We start from the raw sequence: 24,434 nt of genomic DNA on the forward strand, positions 1-24,434 counted from the left end.
TAACATCGGACATGTGTCTAGTTTACAAAACCAAAGTTTGGAGTCATTATTCACAAATCTCTAGGAGGAGTTCGTTCTAGAAGGAGGCCTGCAAATGTCCAAAATAGAGCAAAAATGACATATTGACATCAATATAGCAGACTTCCTGTGCGACTGACAGCTTGGTACCTGCAGACTTTTTTGTAGGTTTCCATCTGATGAACATGCCCTGAAAAAATCAAGCTTGTACGTTAAAGCGTATGCGGGGCGTCGGGACAAAAGTCAGTGTAGGTGGCGCTGTCGAGCCATTTTTGCGCACCCATGCCAATTTCTCATAAAATACGAAATTTTTCGCGACCCCTGATGTGTGTGCCAAATTTGGTGAGTTTTGGGGTATGTTAAAGGCCTCAAAAATGCGATTCTTCCGGCAGAAGAAAAATAATAATAATAATAATAAACCTAACAGATACAATAGGGTCCTTGCACTCCGTGCTCGGGCCCTAATTAAAGATGACAACGACATTTTAAAAAAGCTAAGCAAATACTAGAAAAACAGCATTGACACCCTTCCTGTTTCCAACTTTGGTTCTACTAAGTGTTGCAGAATCTTAAATGACAGGTTTCAGTTTGGCATGTTGTCATGGTGACGGAGCAAACTCCAGTCAATATGCCCCTCCTTCTTTAGGCTTCATCTTTGCCATTCACTGTATTCAAGGTGACGTCCGAGAATTTCTATCTGGTGTTTCTATGTCTATGTTGTCTAACCCCTGCAGTTTTCTTCTTTCCCCCAACATGGTAACATGAAGCATAAATTCCTTGTACCAAAGCTAAACAGGTAAATAAAAATAAAACCAAAGAGGAGGAAAGAAATCAAACGTAGACTCCTAAGATCTGCCTTTCCTTTAGCTGTAGCTGAAGTCTTGGTCACATGACCCGTAGGCTACAGGTGTTTGGGTTGTCCGGGCTTGTGGAGGGTCGTAGAGAGGGAGTGGAGGTGTCTTGGTCGTACGACCACCTTAAAAGACGTCATAAAAATGGAATGTACCATTGTACTGCGGGCAGTAAGTGTATTGTGAAGCATTTGTAAGGCAAATGGAAGTTCCATGCGCTGAAGACATACAGGTGATGCTGTCATATGGAGTCCTTACATCACACTCAGTTGTCGGTAAGGCGCGAGGAATGGCTCTTTACTGTCTGTGAACGAATGCTGGACGCATGGGGTGTGCACGTGGTACGCAACTGCCCGTAGGACACTTTTGTTCCCATTCATCTTATTCTACAGGCTCCCTGAGTGGTCTATGACCTTGATTTTTCTGATGGGTCACCGGTGTTCCCCACACAGGTTTGCCCATTTTTGGCATGTAGGCATCCCGGATCCACCCGCCAGGACAGTTCTGACTACGGCTTAAGAGTGGGTTTTTGTATAGTTGGAGTTTGTGTGTTATTGCGTTTGAGATTGACGGGCGTGACTGGAACGCCCTGCGATGACAGAATCTATCGATCAGTGTGCCGCCGTCGGCGGAAAAGGTTAATCTGCCTGATGCCAGCCCCACGCCTTACCCCATCTCTGGCCTGCCCTGCATCCCGCCCCAGCCTGCTCCCTCTCTTATCAGGATTAGAGGAGTGTACAAAAGGGCAGAGTATTCCCAGGATGCACACTGACCTTCAGTAATCCCACAAACCTGATGTTCTGTTTATAATTAACATCAGGAACAAAGAGGGGAAAATCCCTGACCTGCCTGGGTAGCAGTCTTTTGACTAAAAGACCAAAACCAGCCAGGAGAAATGTTAGAGTGGAGTTTAAGACCAAAATCTGACAAACTTGCTTCACTAACACGTTTGAAATCAATGGAAGAGCCCAGATGATATTCTGGAGCTGCTGACAAGCACATCATTGCTCCCCTGTGATCCTACCCTCAACACTGATTGGAGAAAACATGTTGAACCAAGCAGCGGGTGGCAAAACTGCTCTGTGGACAGTGGACATTTCCATTGTGAAGGAAGTTGAGCTGGTGTGATCGTGTGTAGGTTGTGTTCGTGTGTGCAGGCATGCTCACTGGGTCTTGGTTCATCTGCACTATGAGCTGTTTCACAGCATGAAGCGTCGGGTGTGCCCACGGAGAGGGATCCTGCCAGTGTCGATTCAAGTCGAAGCCCATCAGAGAACACCTGTAAACACACACGCACACACACACACACACACACACACACACACCCACACACACACACACACACACACACACACACACACACGCACAAGGGTGAGTGTCAGTATCTCTTCAACATATCCTCTGCTGCAATGGTATAGACACAGACTATATAATATATGTCAAAAGAAAAGAAAAATGTCTGCATTTCTTGTACGACTTTGCAGCAGTTTTTCTCGCCCCCACACTCCTGATTTGACCTTGTCTAGACCTTAATCTCACTCTCACACAGGTCATGCAGATTTTTCCGTTTTTAACCCCCCAAACCCTGCGCCCTGTTGGTGCTGTTGGTGTGATAAGTGGGCGCTCCTTGCCTGACTGTTAGAAATGACATAATGGACAACCAGGGTGTAATTTGTGTGGACGGCCCACAAGAGTCCACAAGCACATATGTATCATGTGCACATTTGCACGGCCAGTAAGGAGGCAGTACTCACACCTTACTAACAACTAGAGCATGGCGTAAGGACACCATACAGCAGTATCACCTGTAGTCTTAAGTTCATCCACCTTAAATGATCCCTATAAATAATTCACGACACACTTAACACATGCACGACAATGGTACGTTCCATTTTCACGTCGCCTTCTACGATGGTTGTACGAGTCTCAAGGGAACTACAAGACACACCTGTGCTCCTCTCTATGAACCTCTATGGCTCCTGTACGGGTCAACCCCCCCATCCAGGTGCATGTGACTAAATTTAAGGCCTCACATGATGGGATTTACTCTACAAACAGACAAGTATTGGACAAAAAAAGCTTTGGGATATCGTCATTGTCCCATTTAAAGGAAGGGTTAAACTGGGAGAACCTCATCACATCCTCCAAATATATAAAATCCTCAATGGTCCCCTCCACTTAAGCATGTTGTAAGCAGAAGAAGTAAGTCATACAGAGAAACACGAGGGTCAGCATGAGGAAACTGCATCGTCCATTTACGAAACATTGCCCTTGGTCAGATGGTCTATACAGCATCAGAGAACTGGCATCACAAAGTTTGTTTCAGCAACATCTTAGGATCACGTGTTACTTTGACCATCTCTGATCTAGTCGTGCCACCATAAATGTCCACAGGCTTCAGGGGCGGAGCTAGAACATTTTATATGAGGCGCTTAAAGACGCTGGTAGTTTTGATTTCTTAATCTTTGTCAATATTGATGCTAACTATGACTCAAAAAGTTGGGGGGCAAGCGTAAAGCTTTTTACTGAGGGGGGGGGCAGGTGCCTCTCTTTCTGCCCCAGCAGCTCCGCCCCGGACAGGCTTAAATCAAAGGGAATATCCATCTCTGCTGCGTTAAGGTTTGCATCCAGTTTTTTTATCCATTTACAGTGTTATATATTTATATTCAAATGATATTTCCACCTTTTTACATTGTTTTTCAATACTTTAGAAATTCTCATTTAATTTTACATTGTATTGTTGTTGGTAATTTCACTTTGTTTTGTCAGCAGATGAAAAAAAAGCCTTTTGGCTAATTTGCAGAGACGCTTTTTAGCCAAATATTACTTATCGAATAAACACAAATTCAATCATTATTAATAGTTTTACTTTGGATTCTCTGTTATATTTACTGAAGTGTGAGTTTATCCTTAATCATAAGACCTTATCTGCCTTTAAACAAGCTCAACATGCTGCAGCCTCCAACTGCCTTAATGGAAACTTTAAATGCGGAGATGCAGCCGGCTCCAGTCTGTTTGCCGTCTCTGACATTTACTGAAATCATTGGTAATGACACAGGTGTTACTGTTAGCCCTTTACTGCAACCGAGGGGGCAGCCACCCGTGAATAGAATACTCATCCCGGGTTAACTGCCATTGATTATTGACTCTGCATGTTCCAGTCTGCTCCTCCGGCTGCGGTGGTGAAACCTCAGCGTTTCTTTTGTGGGTCAAACAGACCAGGAGAGCACGCCGATGTCTGTTATTATCATCGAGCCCAAGACTGTTCACCTTCAGAGAAAAACTAAACTTATCATCGCTGAATGGGAAAACAAACCATTCAGAGTCAACGATGAGTGTGTGGACCAGTCAAGAGGTAACGCCGCTAGATGGCATTCACAGGCTCAGTGGGAGTTCACTGCTGATGCTTATCTCAGTGAGCATTAGTATTCTTGAGGCTGAGCCTATTAAGTAAAAGGCAATTATGAGGAAGGCAGAAAAAAGGGAAAAAAAAGACGAGACGAGGGTGCCCACAGAGCTGCTGCAACTGTGTTATAGACAGAAAGAGAATGAACTGGCAGAGCCAACAGCCCTGGAGCCACATCCTATCTTCCAACAAATACATGCTGTTAGCTATACTGATTTGTTAAGCTCCCTTAAGGCGGATTTAAAAGGATATAATCCCACATTGGGCGATAAAGCAACACGTCATTTATGCACTGATGTGTTTAAATTAAAAATCCAAACATGTACGGTTGTGTACCTGTAGTTGCCCAGATAAACTCCGTCGGGATTCAGCATCGGGACTATTTTGAAGATGACATGATCCCGCAAGATCTGAGCCACTGGATGCTGGCTCACCAGGAAGTCGATCACACCTATCAAAGACGCAAACAGAGGACAAAAAAAATACTGAAAAAGGAAAACCGGAAGTGCGCTTGCAGCTAATTGTGCTCTGAGAAACAGAAGGAGAAGGAAGGACGGCGAGAGGGCATCATCACAATCCAGAGGAGTGGATGTCGAGTCCAAATCACTCAAAACGGAACAGAGCGTGGGAAAACACGCGGCGGGATAAAATCCAAATCATCTGATGAATGATGAGGCAGATAAACAGTTTGACAGACAGACAGACAGACAGACAGACAGAGACAGACAGACAGACAGACAGACAGACAGACAGAGACAGACAGACAGACAGACAGACAGACTTTCTACAGAAAGGAAGTGGGACCCAGGTGGAGCCGACCTGCCCGCTCAGTCTGACGAGAAGGAAAGGAGCAACAGAGTCATTAAATCCTACTAAAATTGTCTTTTAGGCGGTTGGGCTGCTCAAGGAGGCAATTTCCCACAGGTTCACAGTTTTTCAGAATGCTTTATTAGATTTGAGCTTCCGGAGCTCCGGAGAGAGAACACTGCAACCCAATTGTTTTCCTTGATAGTGTTTTCTGAGATTCTATGTAGAGACACAGATTCTCCAATCTATTTTTGGTGATGTTTGAGGCATGTCTTTTTCTTTCTTTTCTAACATACAAAAGAAAAAAAAACTTTCTTCACCTTTATTGAAAACTCAAGGCCAAGAAATGATCTGAAGTTCAGCTAATCTGAGATGTAATCTGAGATACAGACTTTCTATGAGGAATTTGCTCTGTGACAAGAAGCAGAGAGGATTTTCTGCTTCTTCTTGATGTTAATCAAACCCTTTGTCTTTCTATTAATTCCTTCACTTATCCAACCATCCATTTTTTCCACACCGCCAGTCTTTTTTGGTACATTTTTTTTATCCAAATGCACGACTACACAGCATAAACTGAATCTTAAGAAGGTAAAATGACCCTTGTTTCAAAAACTTTTTTGTAATTTTCAGTAAAATAATCTCATCCACAAATGTTTTCACTGGTAAAATAATCTTAGGTGGTATTCAGACTGGAAAAGTTTGTTGGCCTAGACCAAGTCCGCTAAATTGGTCCGGATTGAGTTTGCATTTAGTTTATATTCAGACTGCCATCAACCGGACATTTGTGATTTGAACCAAAGCTTGTAAGCAAAGCCACGTGAAGAAAGATCTCTGCAGTCATTGGCCAGGAATGATGTGGAAAGAATGACGGAAGTTCGACGCTTTGCAATCCTTGTCAGGATGAACTTCATATTTCACTGACCAATTTTGAAACGCCCATATCAAAGTCAGGAAAAACACTTTTTAACTTGCTGCTTTGGTAAAGCAGAGGCATGCAGCGAGGTGGGCAGCTAAGACGGTCCGCTGATGAGTGTTTATGACGTATAGATGGTCGGGAAAACAGTGAGAAGCAAAGTTGTTTTCATGAGCCTTCACTCATCCAACCATATTTCAATAAGTTGCTGTGTCTCATTGTCGTGGTTGCTTCCTTCCCTAGGGATTGTTCATTTTTTAAGACAATTTTTACTTATGTTTGCAAAAAAATTCCTTCAAAGGTAGTAAAAGTCTTTGTGAACTCTGGTCACTTCTGTTTTATGACGTTAAATATGGCGTTGAGAAGCACATTTGTGAACGGCACAGGATTCCGATTCCAGAGAGAGCTTCACCCGAACACAAGCTGCATCCACTCGACCACAACAGTTTACCTTGACAGATGAAGGAGGCGGGAGACTCTCCAGGGTGAACGCGAGCTGTAAGAAAAACCAGCTTCTTCTCCTTCTCTGGACTCAGGTGGTCTGAAAGCAAATGAGAGGAAACATGAAAGAAGAGTTAAAAACAGGAAATGTAGGATTCTGTTAGATGAGAGGAAGCCTGATTAAAACATAGGATGTTGCTGAGTCTTACACTGGAAAAAATGTCCTTCTCAAAACAAATTAACAAATATAGAATACAATATGGTCTTTTTCTTGTTATAATTGAAAAGAATCTGCCAATGAAACTAGTAGAATTAGATTTCTTAAGATATAACGCCATGCCCTGCCTTTTTATGTCTTGAAATTAGCAATGAACACTCATATTTAAATATAATGTTCTTGTAATTAGAAATATTATGGCCTAATGTGAGTGTATTGCTCAAAAAAATTGTTTCCAACCTTTCCTAAATTAGTCAAGTCTGTTTCTTGAAACCGTTTTCTCAGACAACTTCTGCTTAAAAATATGTAAAGTAACAACAAAACTAGTTTAAATGAAGATAATGCCCAAAATACGATTGTTTTTTAAGATAAAAGATTCAAGAGTTATTATTTTAAGACATTACACCTTACTGGAAAGTTATTATGAGTCTTGACTTATATCAAGTTTAATAAAATATTTAAATCACAAACTGGACAATAACACTTGGTGTGGTTTTGTAGTGTGCAGATAAGTAAAATGCACCGCATTTTTACTCTGTAGAACCCAAAAACATTTTTTTCTGGACTTTTAAAGTCAGTTTAGCAAGTTTTTTTTCATATAGAGCAACCAAAAATGCTCAAACGATCCTTCCAAGAAAAAGTATTTATTTTTTCAAGACTTTTTCTGTCTTCTAACTCTTCCCTGACGGATTTCAGAGTGAGGAGAAACTCCGTTTCACAATAAAAGCTTTTCTGGGATGGATTTAACAACATTTCAGTCCAAAATTAGAAAGGCTGAAACAAAAACAAAAAAACGACAAGATATTCATATTAGACAGATAAAACACACAAAAACACAACAGAATAGAAAACGTTAGAATTGAATAGACTTTCTTGTCATTGTGACATGTTATATGCACAACAACATTCCAGAATGTGTCATTCAGTCCCATTTTTCAGAAATACACAACTAAAAAAATATTATAATCAATTCACAACAAGGCAAGTACAATATATACTATTGTTGACCAGTTCAATAGATGACCAAAAAATATTGGGTAGCAGCAAAATATTAACATTAATAAATTCATAAATAGAAAATGAGAAAAAACTTAATACCATCTAATTAAAAAAAACAGGCAGCAGAATTGGACCCAGAGGGCTTTCTAAGGTGAACGTTTGGGGTCTGACTGAAACGGACGGTGTTGAACAGATTGATGTGACAAAACAAAACACGTCAAAGGTTCAAAAGTGTTTCTGTGGATCTCAAACGTGAGCTGAGGAACAGGAAGGCTCTAAAAATATGGTTTCAGAGGAATAACATATTCCCGGTTAGAAAGTTATCTTGTTAACAGATGTCAGATGTTTATTTCAATAACGAAAAATCTGATGTGTCCTGTAACATGTGGAGTACCTCAGGGGTCCCTACTGGGTCCTATATTATTTATTTTATACATAAACGACCTTTGTAAAGTTTCTGAGACTCTGGTGGTTGTGATGTCATTTTGAGAAGTGTTTGTTTTTTCCTGCTTTCTTATTTAAGGTTCTAACAATTTGTATGTAGATGTGATGTTTGTAATCAGGGTTGGGGAAATAAGCCTTGGCTTCACACGACACCTTTTTGTTCAATGTTTATGTTGTTCAATATTTGTGTTGACATTGTTCAGTGTTAATACTTATGTTGATGTTTTTAAGTTTGTGTGTTTACCCTAACCGAAATAAATGTCTCTAACAATCAAAAAAAAGTTGCTTTAAATGTGCACAGGGTCAAAGTTTTCCCGTTTTCCTTTGTGTTTATTCTAATCTGCTGCTGCTAATGGACAAAAGTGATTGTGTGTCTCGTTGCTGTACACAAACTTGATATCTTATTGATTCGCCCGCCTGCTTTTGCTGAGCAGAGAAAATGCTAATTAGCAACAGGCTATGCGCCTTTTCTTCTCCATTTCAAATGAGCCTCACGGTGGTGTGAATGTCTACGTGTTTGTGTGTGCGAGACTCCGAGAGCTTTAGAGCTGTAAACAAAAAAAGGATCACTGTTCCATTAAAGTATTCTGCCTCTGATTTTATTTTGCTTTTTTCCCGCTCTGCCCTTCACGGAGACAAATGGCTTTGCCATTCAGGAGTCTCCGCGGAGCGGGCCGGGCCGATTGTTGTAAATGTGAGTGCTTGCTGTTAAGCCAGCCGCTGGCGGCTTGGGAGCTGTGAAATTCCATCACTTAGACGTTCCACTTTGGCCTCAACCCCAGGCCACCGCGCAGGTTCGGTACGGTGTGAGAACGCCGCCATGGCGCCTCCTTTGACACTCATGCATGCTAAAGTCAAGCTTCTCCTGTCGGAGGAGGAAAAGCTGCAGCTCCACACTCTTTGTCCTCACTACAGCCAAAATCAAGAGCCTGTGAGTCAAATAGGAGGCAGAGGACCGTCAGGGAATTCAAGCGTCATGGGCACGCCGCATTTGGTCTCAGGGCCAGTGCGCCCTTGCCGCTTCATCAAAAATCATCTCTTCCAGCGGACTCCTGAAGCTCTCACTTTTACACGTTTATCACACAGCGCTCAGCTGGTCTGTGCCAGAGTCTCCTCTGGGATCTCATCACGCTCCCCAAGTAGCTGTTGAGTTTACGTGTCCGACTCCGACTGAGGCGCTGTGGCCCAAAACCAGCCCTCATGTATCCCAAACACCCAAACTTCCTCCCTGACTCGGAAACCACACTTCAGCAGATCCACACGAGCTGAAAAATGACATTTGGGCTAAGTTGTGGGTGGCATTTCGCACCAAGGTTAGGGCCAAGTTCTACAGTGTCAGGAGCGCAGAGATGCAGCTGCGTCCCCCGACCTCAGGGTGGCAGTAGAGATCAGCATCCGGGCCGGCTAGGAAGGAGACTGACAGAAAACAGGCTGAATGGAGAAACGTGGAAAAAGACGAGGAGGAGGATTAGACAGAGAGGTAGCTTTCCAAAGCAACACAAATACTCAAATCATCCTTCCTGGAAACCTCTTTTTCCTTTTTTTGTCTTCACAGTTTCTGAGAGAACAGAAAGCAGTTACACAATAAAAGGTGTTCCTGGGATAAATGCAACAACATGTCAGTCAAACATATTCACTTTATATTAACAAATATACAAAACATATTTTTGACTAATAATAATGTTAATTTTGGACCTAAACAAAATAAGAATACATGTAGTATAATTTTCATGGTTGGAGTTTTTACTCTCGACAGGATTGTTTTTTCTAAAAATATTACATATTTTAAAGTAAAAGACAAATATATAACTAAGCAAGTTTTTTTTTTTACTTTTATGTTTATCTAGAGACATTTAGGCGTGACACAAAAAAAATATTAACTCTTAATTTAACGTTTTTATTTTAGCCATTTTTGTACACAAATCCAACTTAACTATGTAAAATAAACACATTTTCATTGTTTTTGTTTTGTTTATTTCAAACTGCAGCTGCTGTCCATCTTTATTTTATTGGAAAATACTAAAGAAAGCATAAAACTGTGTCTTTTCTGATGCTGCAGTGAGGAGCCAGAGGCCGCTAAGGCGGGAAGGACCGGGGGGGTTTTGGGGGGGGGGGGGGGGTGACAATGAGTGAGTGAGGTAAAATTTCTGTCCACACGTCCAAATCAAAGTGCTCCCTCAGCATGTTTCTCACCTGCCAAAGTCAGGCGCCGCAGCCAACGCCGCTGCTGATTTGCTCGCAGCTCGCCGGTAGCAAATAAAATGTTAAAGGATGTCAAAGCGTGATCAACCCTGATAAATATGTAAATTAATGGAGGGAGGAAAACTGCTGGTGAAAGAAAAAAAAGCCACAACAACATGAATGTAATGGATTGTGAAGGTCAGCCCTGATGGTGCTGGTCAGCTCTTTCTCTCTGGAAGTTTGGGTTCGGTTTCAGAAGTTGTGACATGATGTAATTAACAGAGATTTTCCTCATCATTCCTCTTCAGCTGCTACAAAAGAAGCCCTGTCAAGACTTATTGAAGGCAGGGCGTATATTTAAATGCAATTATCCGCTTTAAAAGTAAAATTTGATTCCAGCAGATAGAGGAAAAGCTTTCTTGCCATTTTAATATCAGAGCTGTCCAAACTTTTTAACATTTAAAAAAAAAAGCACCAAACTGAATCACTTCACTCATCTTTCCTGGATGATTAATAGGTTTTTCTTAGAAGTAGACACATTTTTTTCGGAAGCTCTTTCTTGCAGCTGAGACGTGGAAACACAATAAAAACAACCGTTTCACGCTGCAAAGGTCCAACCCAAGGCCTCCGTCTGTGTCAGTTCTGTAGGTTTTCACGCAGCCATAAACTAGCAACGCTTTGGCGAAAAGGCAGAACTGCACGGCGCGCCCTAAGCGTCAGGCGGAGGACGGGAGCGAGCTGTAAATTGTCACGAAGCCAATTGGGACGAGAGGCAGTGACCACCCGAGTGAGCCCCAGCGAGCATCAAGGCTTCCCACTCCACCCCCACGCCACCACCTCAAGGACAAGCAGACACAGGAGGGAGGATGGGCGGAAAAAAGGAGACAGAGAGGGATGGAGGGATGCACTGAAGTGCAGAGGGCTCTAAAGTGATAAGAGTTTTATGATTCTGTTTTCTTCCCCAGGAACTGACCAGGTCTCCGGCTTAAATTTTCCTGTGTGTGTGTGTGTGTGTGGGTGTGTGTGTGTGCGTGTGGGGGTGTGTGTGTGTGTGTGGGAGCCTGTGGCGTGTCTTGGATTTATTCAGCTCATCTTATAGTGGAGGAGCAGGGGTGACGCCAAGGCCTCCTCACACATCCATAAAGCATCCCCGTCACATAACGCAGCACACGTTATAGAGCTGGATTCACCAATTTGGGAGGGAAGGAACGCTGCTGCTGCTGCTGCTGCTGCTGCTGCTGAAAATGCTGAATGGATGAGGCTCTTATTGGGTTCAAAGGTTTTTTCTGGGCAAAAAATGAATATAAAAAAAAAGGTCTTACTTTTGAAAGTTTACATTGTCCTGGATGATATTTACTGTAAAAGTTGTCAAAGGACCTATATCATGCTTTTCTTAATAAGATATGCCTTTATTGTCACTGTCCACTTGGACAGAAGTCACCATTTACAATGTAAAAACAAAATCTAACAAAGTACAAGATAGAAATATCAATATGTACAAAGTGTACAGCGGAAGTGTGCAAACATGCTAAATATGAAATGGGCAAATATAAAAATGTCTGTAATTATGGGCAGAGTGACACGTGCAGATATAAACATGTCAGATGTGCAAAAACAGCACTGAGGTGGAGAAGTGTTGACAAGTTTACACGGGATCAATACTTAAATCAGCTGATATGGATATGCATATATACATACACACATATGAAAAATATGTGTTGGCATGTGCTGTGGCACATCTGTGCATTTTGGAGTTTAGCATTGTTATTGCCCTTCAGATGAACTGTATCCAAATATATTTCCTTTGGCACAATATAGAACGATTTTTTAATGAAATATGAGTAATTTTCGCAGCTCATTTTCCTACCCGGAAGCAAGACGACTCGACCTCTGAGGCTCCGCCTTCTGTTCTGTGTGGGTGTCGCCCATTTCATGACATCATCCTAGAATGGGTCTCTGCAGCGTGTCTGCGTTTCCCCACGAAAAAACCAACATCTGAACTTTACAAAGATGGATGTTCGTATTGTTCATTGAAAATAAGAAAGTGTTCAGCCGATCACCACTAGCTCCACAGAGAAGGTGGGTGTGTTTGTTAGCCTGGGGGCGTTGCTGGCACCACAAATTCTTCCTGGAAGGGGCGGGTCCTCACTTTGTGATGTCACAATGTCGGAACCCGCTCGCTTTCGTGGATTGGTTGGACAGGTTTTTAGAGGAATGCGTGAACGGATGAATTTGGGGATTGTTTATAAATAAATGAACATTATAAAACACATTAAAGCTCAAAAAGTTGATTTTGTCTGATATAGACCCTTTAACTATGTAGTTAGAATCCACTCTAATCATCTTTTGATCTATTTTCCCAGCATTCCCAGTGGTCTTTTAATTATGATGATGCTGTTCCAAAATCAGGAAATCTGTGTCGTTTTCTAGGACATAGTTTCTGCAGAGCGACAGTAGTTGAATAGAAATTTCCTTCTAAGTTGTGGGCGGGACCCTTGGTGGGGAGCAACCCCGCCCCCTTCCCCTGTCACCCATACCTGAGAGCTCGTCTGCTTTATTTCCCGTCACTTTTCCAACTCAACATTATGCCACAATAACATGTTAAAAACAGCAAAAACACCAATTTTATCGCAGTGGACCTTCAAGGAAAAAGAAACAGAGACCAAAACTGAAACTCTCATGTACAAACAGTAAAGTAAAGAAAAGAAAAAAATCCATAATTACTCGTTGGTCAACACAGTAACAACATAACTTGAGTAAGGATCGCTCATTAATGTTGGCTACTGCTTTATTTTCTGAAATAAATGCATGAACTGTGCTCCACAAACACATATGAAGCAGTTAGAAATGTCAAAAAGAGGATGAGGAAGGTCATTACATGAAGCTACCACCATCGCTTGGAGGAGCTGTGGAGGCTGTCTTTGCAACTTTGAAACTGTTTGCTCGTTGCAAATTATTCTGATGAAAAATAGCTTACCTTCTCTGCCTAACAAGCCTGACATTTCCAGATGACTTATGAACTTCGGGAAAAGCCGCCTGTCAGGGCGAAAATTCATCACTCCTCACCTGCCAGAGACCAGACTGCAGCGGGATTCAGAAAACCGTTGTTGTGGCTCATTTGGATCATTTTCAGAATAAGAGCATCCAACCAACAGATGCTGTCATTTTAGTGGAATGAACTTCCAATGAAAACAAATGACTAAAATACAAAAAAACCCACATTTAAAAGTTACAGTTAAAATGTGACCCTGAAGAACCCATGGACAATTTATTTGCTTATTTATTGGGGGGGGATTTGAGAAGTTTGTTCTTTTCTAGGTAGCAGCAACTATAAGCACCCAAAGAAAACGGAAAAATTAAAATTAAAATCATAAAAGCAGCAGCCAAATGTGACCCTGGTGGTTCTTTAGGACGAACTGAAGGAAATAGAGAGCAACGTAAATCGTTGTAGATTTATTTTACAGTGTATATTTTGATTTCAAACTAGTGTTTATATTTTTGTGGCCTTTCACTTATAATGTGAAGCTTTTAGATACGTATCAAATTATTTTCCATATAAAGCCATTTTAAATTATTTTACTTTTGAAAGCACTACAAACAAGTCCTTTCAAAATAAAATCCACCCTGTTTTGAAGAAGATTGTCCTGCAGCAGGTTAACTTGGATTGAAGTGCAAGAAAGAGAAATGAAAAATGATATTTTCCATCGTTATGAATCTGGTTTTCGCTGCCTTCATCCCTTTTCTCCTTTAATTAATTAATAATGGTGTAGAATTCTATTTTTTATGTGCTTTGAGTTTAATCTTTTAATATTTTTCCTCAGTTATCTGACATGTTAAAAATCTATTGACACAATCTAACTTACTAAAACCAAATAAACCCAAACTACAGACCCGTTATTTATGGGAATTGAAGAGATGAAGAAGCCGTCCGCTGTGCTTCCAGAGGTTGCAGACCGCTGCTCTAGTTTCTACTGTAAACATCTTTTTACAGTTGATCTAAGAAATTAAATGTGAAAACATCTTATTTTAAGTAACATCTCTATGAATAAACAAGCTTTTTTTGACTCATAATTTACATATAATTTTGACATCTCATTTAAATCGGTCCATAAATAAGGATAGTAGGACTGTCTAAACACCTAAAATAGGATATTTTGGGGTAAAAAAGTACAAGCATGAATTTATGTAACTATACCCTCTTTAAGGAAACTTATTTTTTTCAATGCACAGTTATTTTAAATTACCAGAAAAATATCAAAATGTGTTTATATATCATTTCAAGTTTAAATGTTGTTCTAAAAGACGAGGATTTCAAAGCCTCTTTTGAGACATCTCACCAAGACAAATTCTAGTTTAATGGTCAGTTTTAAACTTAAAACCAGAGACAAAGATCTTGCATTCTATATATTTTGTAACTTCTTTAGAGAAGTAGATTTTTTCTGGATGAGAAGGCCGGGTGACCTCCACCACTGAAGCATTCCTCTGAACCCGCTCATGTCCTCCAACATCTCGGTTGTAGAATGAGAGTTCAATCAAACCCAGAGACGCTTTGGTCAGACGGGAGTCTGAGTGTGTGAGAGAAAAATGGAGGAAAAGAAAGTGTGTGTGGAAGGGGTTATAACAACCACGCTAAGACACTCTGAATGGCATCACACGCCCTCAAGACACGGAGGACAGCAGGAAAATAAAATTGGCCGGCATGGGTTGAGCAGACAGAGGGAAGGGGGATGAAAAGGAGGAGAAAGGGGAGTAAAAAGGAGACGTGGAAGGGCAGGAGCAGAGGAAACCCTTGAGAAGACAGCATGTAAATACGCCAACAGCGGCTCTCTTAAGTGGAGATGAAGAGGCGACGGGATAAAAAGCTCTGAGCATTGTGTGATTATGGATCAATTTGCCGCAATCAAGCCCCCTTATGGCTGGTCCCTGTGAAATGGAGAGATTTCTGCTCCTCAAGGGCGGCTGTGATGACGGTGGAGGTCACAGACGATGGGAGTGACGGAGGGAGACGAGTCTGGGAAGGACTGAAAACCCAGCGCCGGCCCGCCATCAGCATGCAGGCCGGGGCTGAAGGGCTTTTTAATTATGTTAATGGTGAACTGGTGCTGACATGCAGGCCTGTGGCCATCGTTGACCACGCCACGGCGTGAGCCGCGGCGGTGTTTGGGTCGCTCCAGCGGAATGCTGTCTTATTATTGCATCTTATTACATCCGCCATTAAAACATCTGCCATAACATTGAAATATGAACAGAACACTTAGCTTTGCCTCTCTGACTCCAATTTTCTCTCTTTTTCCAGCGTGTCCTTTTGTCTTCATGCGTGTGCTCAGTTTAACTTCTAAAAAAACCAACAGGAGGGACACCACTGAGCGCGCTCCTGCCTCACCGCACACACTGAATGACATGTTTTCTTCTATTTACTGTAGCAAACGCTGCAGATTTAGCATCGTTCAGCTTTTTCACCCACGTGAGAACGTCTTGTAGTATCCATTTTACAAGATTTATTGTTTCGTAAGATGCTGCTTTAAATGTTTTTGAACAGAACTGTATTTCTGTCAAATACTGTCAAATGTTTTTTTAAGTCGTTAAACTGTAGAAAAAGGGAATTTTTCTTTACACAACATTTGGTGCTGAAAACAGAGTCTGAATTAAACTCCATAACCACACATTTCTGTTTGACACATCACTGTTACTGGAGGCTTTATGATCATATTAAACGTGACAGATACTTACAAAAAAAAAGAAAAAAAAAAGAAAATTGAAGCCTTTTTACCTTTGGTCAATTCTGGATTGCCTCCAGGTTTGGATTTAGCAAAGATGCCCAAATTATTCACACTAATTTCACGTCAATATGAGACTAGATCTGTAATATGAAATCATCATTTGTGGAACAATGCAGTGTCTTGTTACGTAATCAATAAGTACTTTGTTATTTGATACTATTAATATGTATTGTTCCATTAAAGGATCAGCACTTGGACTGGTAAAGTAAAAAAGAGGTTAAGAAGCAGATATGACAAATATGTCAATTAACAAAAGTTATGGAATACATAAAGGGGGCATGATTGACAGGTTTGCTTCTTTCCACTCACTTTTAAGAAACTCTTTTGAACAAGCTTCACATTCAATATACGTAAAAATGAAAAAGCTGATTTATGATTAAACATAAATGTAATGTCAAAACTACCAGATAAGTAAATAAGCTTTATTTTTATGGCACTTTCACAGACAGTGTCCCAAAGTTCTTCACAGACTGAAACCAGAGAGAGTCTTTCTTAAAAGATTCAACTGAATCGGCCACCTGAAGAGAGAAGGGGAGGGCACTCCAGAGTCTCGGGGCCACTGCCTGAAAAGCAATGCCCCCCTGAGTTTGATAGCAGGTCTTGGGGACCTTAAGTCGGTTCAGGTCTGAGGAACAAAGGGGGCGGCTGGGGGGTGTATGGAGCCAATAGTTAAGAAATGTAATCAGGAGCCAGTCCATTAAGAACTCTAAAAGTGGAAACTAAAATGTTAAAAATGGACAGGGAGGCAGTGTGGGGATGGTAGAACCGGTGAAATATGGGCCCTTTCAGTGGTTCCTGTTAGAGGCCTTGCAGAGACATTTTGAACCAATTTTAATCGTTGAACTGGAGAGGGATTCGAGAAATTCAATAATCTAAACAAGATTTGAAAAAACAGGAATGCCAGCTTTAGAAATCATTCTTTTTAGACATGTTTCTTGAATGATAAAAGCTGTTTTTGACCAGGTAGGTTGATTGCTTTGACTGGTCAAAAATAATACCAAGGTTGCTGAGCGAAGACTTGCACGTGGCGCCCAGGGAACACGATGTGTTCGGGGGTTAATAAAAAAGTTTCAGTTTTCTTTTCACTCAGTTGTAATTGATTAAGCCCAATACCGACTCATGAGAGGTAATTTGATAATTCAGCAAATTTGTGAAACTATAAGTGGATGTCATCGGCATAAAAATATGATTTTTAAAACCACTTATGTTCTTCCAAGAGGGTTGATATACAGTAGAAAAAGGATCGGGTCCAGGTCTGAGCCCTGTGGAACACCATGTAACAGAAGAGTAAATGTTGTTAACAAACATGGAAACTGTTCTGTTGGACAGGTAGAAGGAAAACCACGAAAGAACAGTTCCAGAAACTCAGAATTCATGTTGTGGGGCTACGTCTACCTGTATATTAATTATGGTTCTGTTTTATAACTGTATGCTCGGTTTGCGGGGAAACTGAATGTGCATTCCTACTGCGTACCAGTATGTTTATGTTTAAAGTGTCAAACACGTGTTGATCTACGTGGGATTTATTATCTATGGTTTTATTACTTCACACAGGGTTAGTAAACGCCAACTGGAAAGGTTTTCTTCATTGTAACTCCTGCATGGTGGTGTCAGGATCCTGGTCACGTACCACACCTACCAACTGACAATCTGCTCAGCTGCTCTCCATCATCAGCCTGCAGCCTTTACCTGGACTACCACATCCTTCAACCGACGTCGTCCGTCCAGCCCCTCTCCAAAACAACAGCTGGCTTTTGAACCGCCACTGTAAAGCTACAGACGCACCGGCCATGTGGTCCGAGGTGCTAAACGTGGGTGTTTGAACACGAGTTTAGTCTATGGTGTTCACACCGGACAAGCAGGGAGGGGCTTCTTCTTGTCTTTCTTTTTCTACTGTTTACTAGCGCACCACCTGCAGTTGGAGGAGGATTAGTGCAAAATGTCGAAGCGGAGCCAATCCGGAAAATCCTGCTCTATTCCGATATATAAAAGATTTGCTGTCATACAAACCACTAATTTCTCCTCCATGATCAACTTTCAAATGGTTGGCACTTCCATGAATTAAAAGGGACGCCATCCATACGTCACGACCACATCCGGGTCCCCGACTGGCTAAAGTCCGACCTGGTTTAACTCGCAAACGCACGTTCAATGGCTGCGCGTTTTGAGGGTGGAGCCGGCTGTAGAAGTGATGCTTGAATGTGTAAGCTCCAAATGCATATTCACACACAGACTTTGCATTGGAAGTGGCTGCCTGAACGGGTACTGTTGAGGGCGGAGTGGGCGTAGCTTCAGGATAAGTTGAACATGAAGTGATATTTATGCCACCACATTGCAAACAAAACCTGCAAACTGAAACTTAAATGAAAAATCAAAGATGGGGAGAAAACAAGAAGAGACACAACGCATGTGAAGACATTTGTGTTGCAAATGCAAAAACAGTTTTTGAAAGCAAATATTTAATATTTTTATTTGCAACTTAAAAAGTTCTGTTTGCAACGTGGTGGCAAAAATATCACTTCATAATTAAAGTGATTGTTTTTAAGAAGGCTCAGAAGATGAAGTAAAACACCTCAAAGATAAAATAATAAGTTTTGTCCTTTCTACTTGTTTGATTCACAAGCATTTCCCTGTATATGACACTTTAAGATTTTTTTTGTGTGTGTACATTTTACATGTTTTTTTAAACTTTTTTTTAATGCTTTTATATGAAGATCATTCTTTGTGACGGCTGTCTGACGTCTCCATAGGAAGCAGATCTTCTGAGTTCCAGGTGAGGAATAACTTTATGATTTTCTCTTGTTCCTTTTCCCCACATACTGTTTTAAAAACCCCAGAAGGTCTTGGTAAAAGGTGTGATGGATCGTCTGCAGAGAGGGTAAGACGATGGTTCAATAAGAACCAGACAAAGTTGGAGATCTGTCATGGATCAAACGCAAAAGAAATAAGAAAAAAACGGAACAGACATCTGGTGCAAAGGCACAGTCGGGCATTGCTGAGGGTTCCCAGACGTTGGTTCCAGGTCTTTCCGAAACCCTGACTTCTTCTCACTTGGCTTCAGAATGTGATGACAGTGGGAGAGGCGCATGAAAGGAAGGGGAGGCCGGTCTGTGCACGGCATGATACAGAATCAGAGGCGGTCGGTAATAGCCTTTTTTGAAGAATGCGCCACTGAACTTTAAGGGCCGTCTTGCTTGAAAGGACAAGTTACAAATGGTAAGAAAAAGGAGAGGGAGAAATGATTTCCCAGAGATATATCCCCCGCCGTGCTGCCCTATCATTGCGCCACAGCCTGAGAGTGTTTCATGCACACGCGTGTCAGAGCAGGAGCGTGTTTGGAGGGAAACATGCGAGCAGAAAAAAAAAAAAAAGGTCAGTTTTTGGTCCTAAGAAACAGAGACAGCAAGTCCCGTATAGGCAGCACTGATGTATAGTTCTTTATTGCTTGGCCTCTTCCAAGCAATCAATAATTTCTTAGACACAACAATGCAGCCGAGCCGAGGTAAACAACCACAGTGCCTCCCAGCCTTAATATCTACCGTCACACTCCTCAGCTATATTTTTCAGTGAATTTTTCTCCTTTTTATTCCCATCTGTCATCGTTTTTTTTTTCCTTCTAAACACGCCGCTGCAGGAACACAGAGCCAGAAAGCGCTCTATACATGCGCTGTCACGCTACAGGCCAACCCGGTGCTTTAGTTATGTATGGCGTGCGCCTCACGGCGAACATGGTGAGCAGCAACTGGGCGGCAGCGACAATGTCATTCAGCAGTTTAGTAACAGGCCATTAGCTTGTTAATACCAGTCTAATGGGCAGTCTGCTATTTTAAAAACACACTCATGACCGTGCCATTAACAGCCACTTAGTGCTCTACTCACATAAACAGGACAACAAAGAGGGGAGTTTCTATTAACAGGAGACCCAAACCCATTTTCCTTTCCATCTACACGCCCAACAGTTCCCAAAGGTGAAAAGAAGAAAAGTATTCCAATATTCCTGTTATAGCAGAGGAAAACCCCTTTCCGGCACAAATTAGTCCTGTTTTCATTCAAAAGAAAAGAGTAAAACATCACTTTTGACGTTTTCAAGCTCATTGTAGGAGGGATTTTGTGGTTTGGCCTATTAATGATAATAATAATAATAATGATAATGATGATCAACAAATGTTCTTTTTTAAAAACAAACAGAGTTAAAGCATCTTTGCATTGCCACCCACCCTCGCCCTTGTTGCCACCTTCTGCTCCCGCCTTACGGGCTCAGCTGCAGCTACACGCCCCTCGCTCTTCGTTTCTGCCCCTGCCACCCTGGTCAGAAGTGCAAGGGACTAATTCGTCGGGGGGGGGGGAATAATTTTTTTCCAATTTTATTCATCTTTTGTTGGTTTTATCTCCAAAGCAACCATTTTATTTTGGGTAATGATGTAATTTATATTAGAATTGCTTAAGGTAAACTTTTGGATTTCCATGAAAACAGATGGTTTTTGTTAACCACGCTCACATTGCTAATATTTAATATTTAATATTGCAGGTCATTTAGTTTTGTTCAGCGTAAGCCAACAACAAAAATAAAAATCCAACATGTTTCCCTGAGTAGCTTCTTAATGATGCTAAAGGCGGCAACAGACAGAAATTCCTGTAGGAGGAGTGTAGAATTTTTTTTTCTGTTTTCTGTGTATTTTTTTTTATTTCTTCCTGGGGTCAAAGGTCAAGAAAACTTTGGTTGTAGACCTAGCCCTGCTGTAAAATTTCGAAACAAACAAATGTTTTCTTTTCTTATATTGTGCCAAAATGTTAAAATATAGGCAAATTGTTGCCATCCCATAATCATTTCCCTTGCATCCCCCTGACCTGTGTTTTGGTTTCTTTAGTGGATTTAGACTTTTAATTTTAACCCCCATTAATGATTTTGGCTCCATCAAATTATTTTGGACATTCTTTTCCCGCTGTGATGTCACCGGGGGTCGTTTTTCAGCGGGTACTGGTATGTACAGATTTTAGTTGTATGTTTTAGTCTGTGGTGGGGGGCAAATCTTTGCTCAAAGGGGCAGCAAGAAAGAAAAATTAGTAGGGCTGCACGATATGAGGAAAACTCGCGATATGCGATATTGGTGATTAATATTGCGATAACGATATAATTTGCGGTATATTGTGCAGGCCTAAAAATAGTAATAGTCTTGGAAAACTGTAAAAAAAAAAAGTCAAATTTAATTTTTGTGGCTAAAGATCAGGCTTTTGTTTTTCATCATCAGGTAGATTTTTGGGCGTTAACTACGAGGACACAGAGACATGAAACAATGTCGGCTTTTTTGTGTTTTGCCCCACGGGGCAGACGGGTCCCCTCTGTGCAACCGAGAATGATTTATCAGCGGCTTCATGGATGGAGTCCAGACATAAATTAAAGGAACACGCGGTTTTGTTGCCTCTGCTTGTCCCCAATAAGCAGTATTTTGCCTCTGCTGTTTCTGACACTTTTATCGCTGATGGCTGTGTGTTCCATTTTAAGAGCCGCGGTCCACACTCTCCCATAAGAACAGTGTGAGCTGTGGGTTTGGTCCAGAACATAAGTGGAGGAGGACCAAGCGTCTGATCAGTTTTAGTGAGAAAAGCAGTCTGCATCCAGCGTCAGCCCTGCTTTATGGTATATATTGACAGAAATGCTGTTTGATGTACAATAATCCCAATTTTGAACTCCTTTTTTGCAGTAAACGGAGCAAACATAAAAAACTCTCTCCTGTGGGTGTTTCTAATTCCAGTTTAGCATCTCAAAGAGAATCGACTCTTTTTTTAAAAGTGAGCAGCCACTCTCTGAAGTGTGAGGCAAAGGACTGCGAGGAGTCCTGCGACGGAGCAACAGCCCGTTTTAGCGCATCAATCGTTTCCGCAGACTTTGAACTGGGCTGCGGCTGCGGCTGCGCTCGGCTCTTCGGTGATTCCCGGAGCTTTTTGCTGCAGATTAGTGGTGGCAGTGAGGATTTCTTAATTATGTTTTCACACACACTCTTCTTCTAAGAAGGCAGACCAAAAAACATTTCCAGAACTCTTTGACGGCTCACGTTTTCTTGGTTAGTCACTGCGGTGGTAAATAAACACCAACAGCAGACGGATGGAGACCTTAACGGTCTGCTTTTTGAAAATTTCTGAAAAACAAATCTACCGGAAGCAAAGCAAGTTTAAGAAATAAAATTAAAACAAATGAATCAATGGTTGTTTTTAATGTTGTTGCTTTTTAAAGTAAAGCCGATAAGTTGATGTTATAAGTTGGTGCTGATGGATCTTTTCCAACCAAAGGGAGGGGCTAATATTTTCAGTACTTCTGCCAAGTTATTGATCAGTTCGATTTTAAGTCCATAATAGGGTTTTAGTTTGGATTTGACACAATTTCAATGATTTAAAAAAAAAATCAATCAAGATAAAAGTAAAATTGGTTTGTTATTTTGTGATTAAAAAGTTCTCCCCTGATTAGTTATTAGAATTAAGCAAAGATGGAACTTTTTAACAACATTCATATCTTTCGGCTAAATTCAAAAGCTGTATTTTGCCTAAAAAAAAAAGGATTTAAACAAAAACAAAAATTCCATGTTTGTTTGGCAAATATATAAGCGATTTTCCCAGATACATCTTATAAAAATATTTTGTTGGAAATAGGATTTTAATTGTGTGTAAATGAAGCAGAAAAGGACATTTTTTCTCTTATTTACTTTACTATAGGATTTCAAAAGTATATAGACTCTAAACAAAGAAAGATTTAGGATATATTGTATAAAATATGTAAAAATAAACCCAGCGACACACTGACAACCTGTCTAGGGTGTACCCTGCCTGGGCCCAACAGGCAGTGGGATAGGCTCCAGCAACCATGTTACCCCAAAAAGGGAATCAGCTCCTCTGAAAATGGAAACATACATTAAATATGGTTTAAAGTTCGTTGTGGGCTGTATGGTGTTGTGGTGGTTCGTGCGCTCGCCTCAGAGTGAAAGAGTCCTGGTTTGATTCCCGGCTGGGTCCTTTCTGTGTGGAGTTTGTATGTTCTCCATGTACATGTATGGGCTTTCTCCACTCACAGTCTACAAACATGATTCATAGGTTTAGTGGTGTCTCTAAATTGCCCCTAAGTGTGAAGCTACGTTCACGTCGCCCTTAGCAACGCAGACCACCTTCAATGAAAAGTATATGCGAAGTCGATGTAAATGTCTAAATGCTGCGTTCAAAACTTTTGGGGTCACTCGTAGCCACGCACATTTTTAAGAACATTTTCTGGCTAAATGTACATCTCGCACAACCATTTTACATGCTTTGAACTTTGACCAATCAGGGACTCCGATTCAGTCATGGTGTCCCTTTTAATTCACGGAAGTGATGCCAACCGTTTGAAGAGTGATCATGAAGGAGTAATTGATAATTATGGTTTGTGCCCGGCCGGAATTATTCAACACAGTCTTTCGTATTTCGGAATAGGGCTGCGAAAGAAAAACCTGAAGATAATTTGGCATGGATTCAACATTCCACACCAAGCCTTCTCCACCTGTAAGAGGCAGCCATGTGCTAGTATCCACAGTCCAGTGTGGACACCATATAGTGGTGGTAGGCCATTTTGTGGTACAAGCACCAAATTTGACATGCATGTACCTTAGGATCCCCTCTTTTAGAAAAGCTTGTTAGCCACGGGGAAAATCCAAGATTCTAAAATACATTTATGTCATATTTATAATATGTATTAATATATGTAATACGCAGGCATGTGAGGCCACGTAGGCTTCACATGCCTGCGTGGCCGTTGCTTGAGTGCAACCAACTGGCGACCAGTTTAGGATAAACAACCAACAGTAGCTGGGTTGGCTCCAGTGACCCCACGACCCCAAAAGGATTAGGCGGGATCTAAAGACAGATGGATGGAAGTTTGCAGTTTCTCCTTTGTTCTGTCCATGACGCCCATTAATGCCAGAAGTAGTCTAAGACAAGCATAATAATAAAAAAAAAATCTTGTTTCATACAACGATATTATAATCATCTATGCAGCGTGAATGTATTTATGGATTTAAAATGATCAGTCATTAAGGCTTTAATCACCAACTCTCTTCTTAAATTCGATATGTCACATGACTTCACACAAACAACAGCCGCAGGTGTTTCCTTCTGCCGTGACCAAAGTTTACCGCCTGGACTTTGTTTCCCGCTCATGCATGGCGGTTTTCCATCTTTTAGAAACCATAAACCCTGGCTGATTAATAGATTTTAAAAAATGTTTGTGCGCCGGCTGCAGGATGGACGTTAGCCGTTTAAGGTCATAACTCCTGTTTGTTGATTTCCCCTCCCACTGCTGATTTGATCGCCTGATGCAACGACTGCCTTTTTTTTTCAAAGGACGAACATGGTTACC

The 24,434-nt window shown here is 41.2% G+C and overlaps 1 protein-coding gene across 3 annotated transcripts in view; it reads right to left on the minus strand.

Annotated features, from left to right (window-relative positions):
* Nucleotides 1-24,434, minus strand: part of agbl4 (AGBL carboxypeptidase 4) — a 426,145-nt gene that overhangs the window by 48,745 nt on the left and 352,966 nt on the right. For all 3 annotated transcript variants that reach the window (XM_078946347.1, XM_078946349.1, XM_078946348.1), the window contains 3 exons: nucleotides 6,447-6,536; nucleotides 4,612-4,726; nucleotides 2,037-2,148 (listed from right to left, as the gene is read on the minus strand). In XM_078946347.1, coding sequence (XP_078802473.1) covers nucleotides 2,037-2,148; nucleotides 4,612-4,726; nucleotides 6,447-6,536 — 317 coding nt within the window. The remainder of the gene's footprint in view (nucleotides 1-2,036; nucleotides 2,149-4,611; nucleotides 4,727-6,446; nucleotides 6,537-24,434) is intronic.

This window comes from Oryzias latipes, chromosome 4 (genome assembly GCF_053564925.1).
Source record: "Oryzias latipes strain Hd-rR chromosome 4, Olatipes_Hd-rR_3.1".
In the NCBI taxonomy this organism is placed as follows: domain Eukaryota; kingdom Metazoa; phylum Chordata; class Actinopteri; order Beloniformes; family Adrianichthyidae; genus Oryzias; species Oryzias latipes.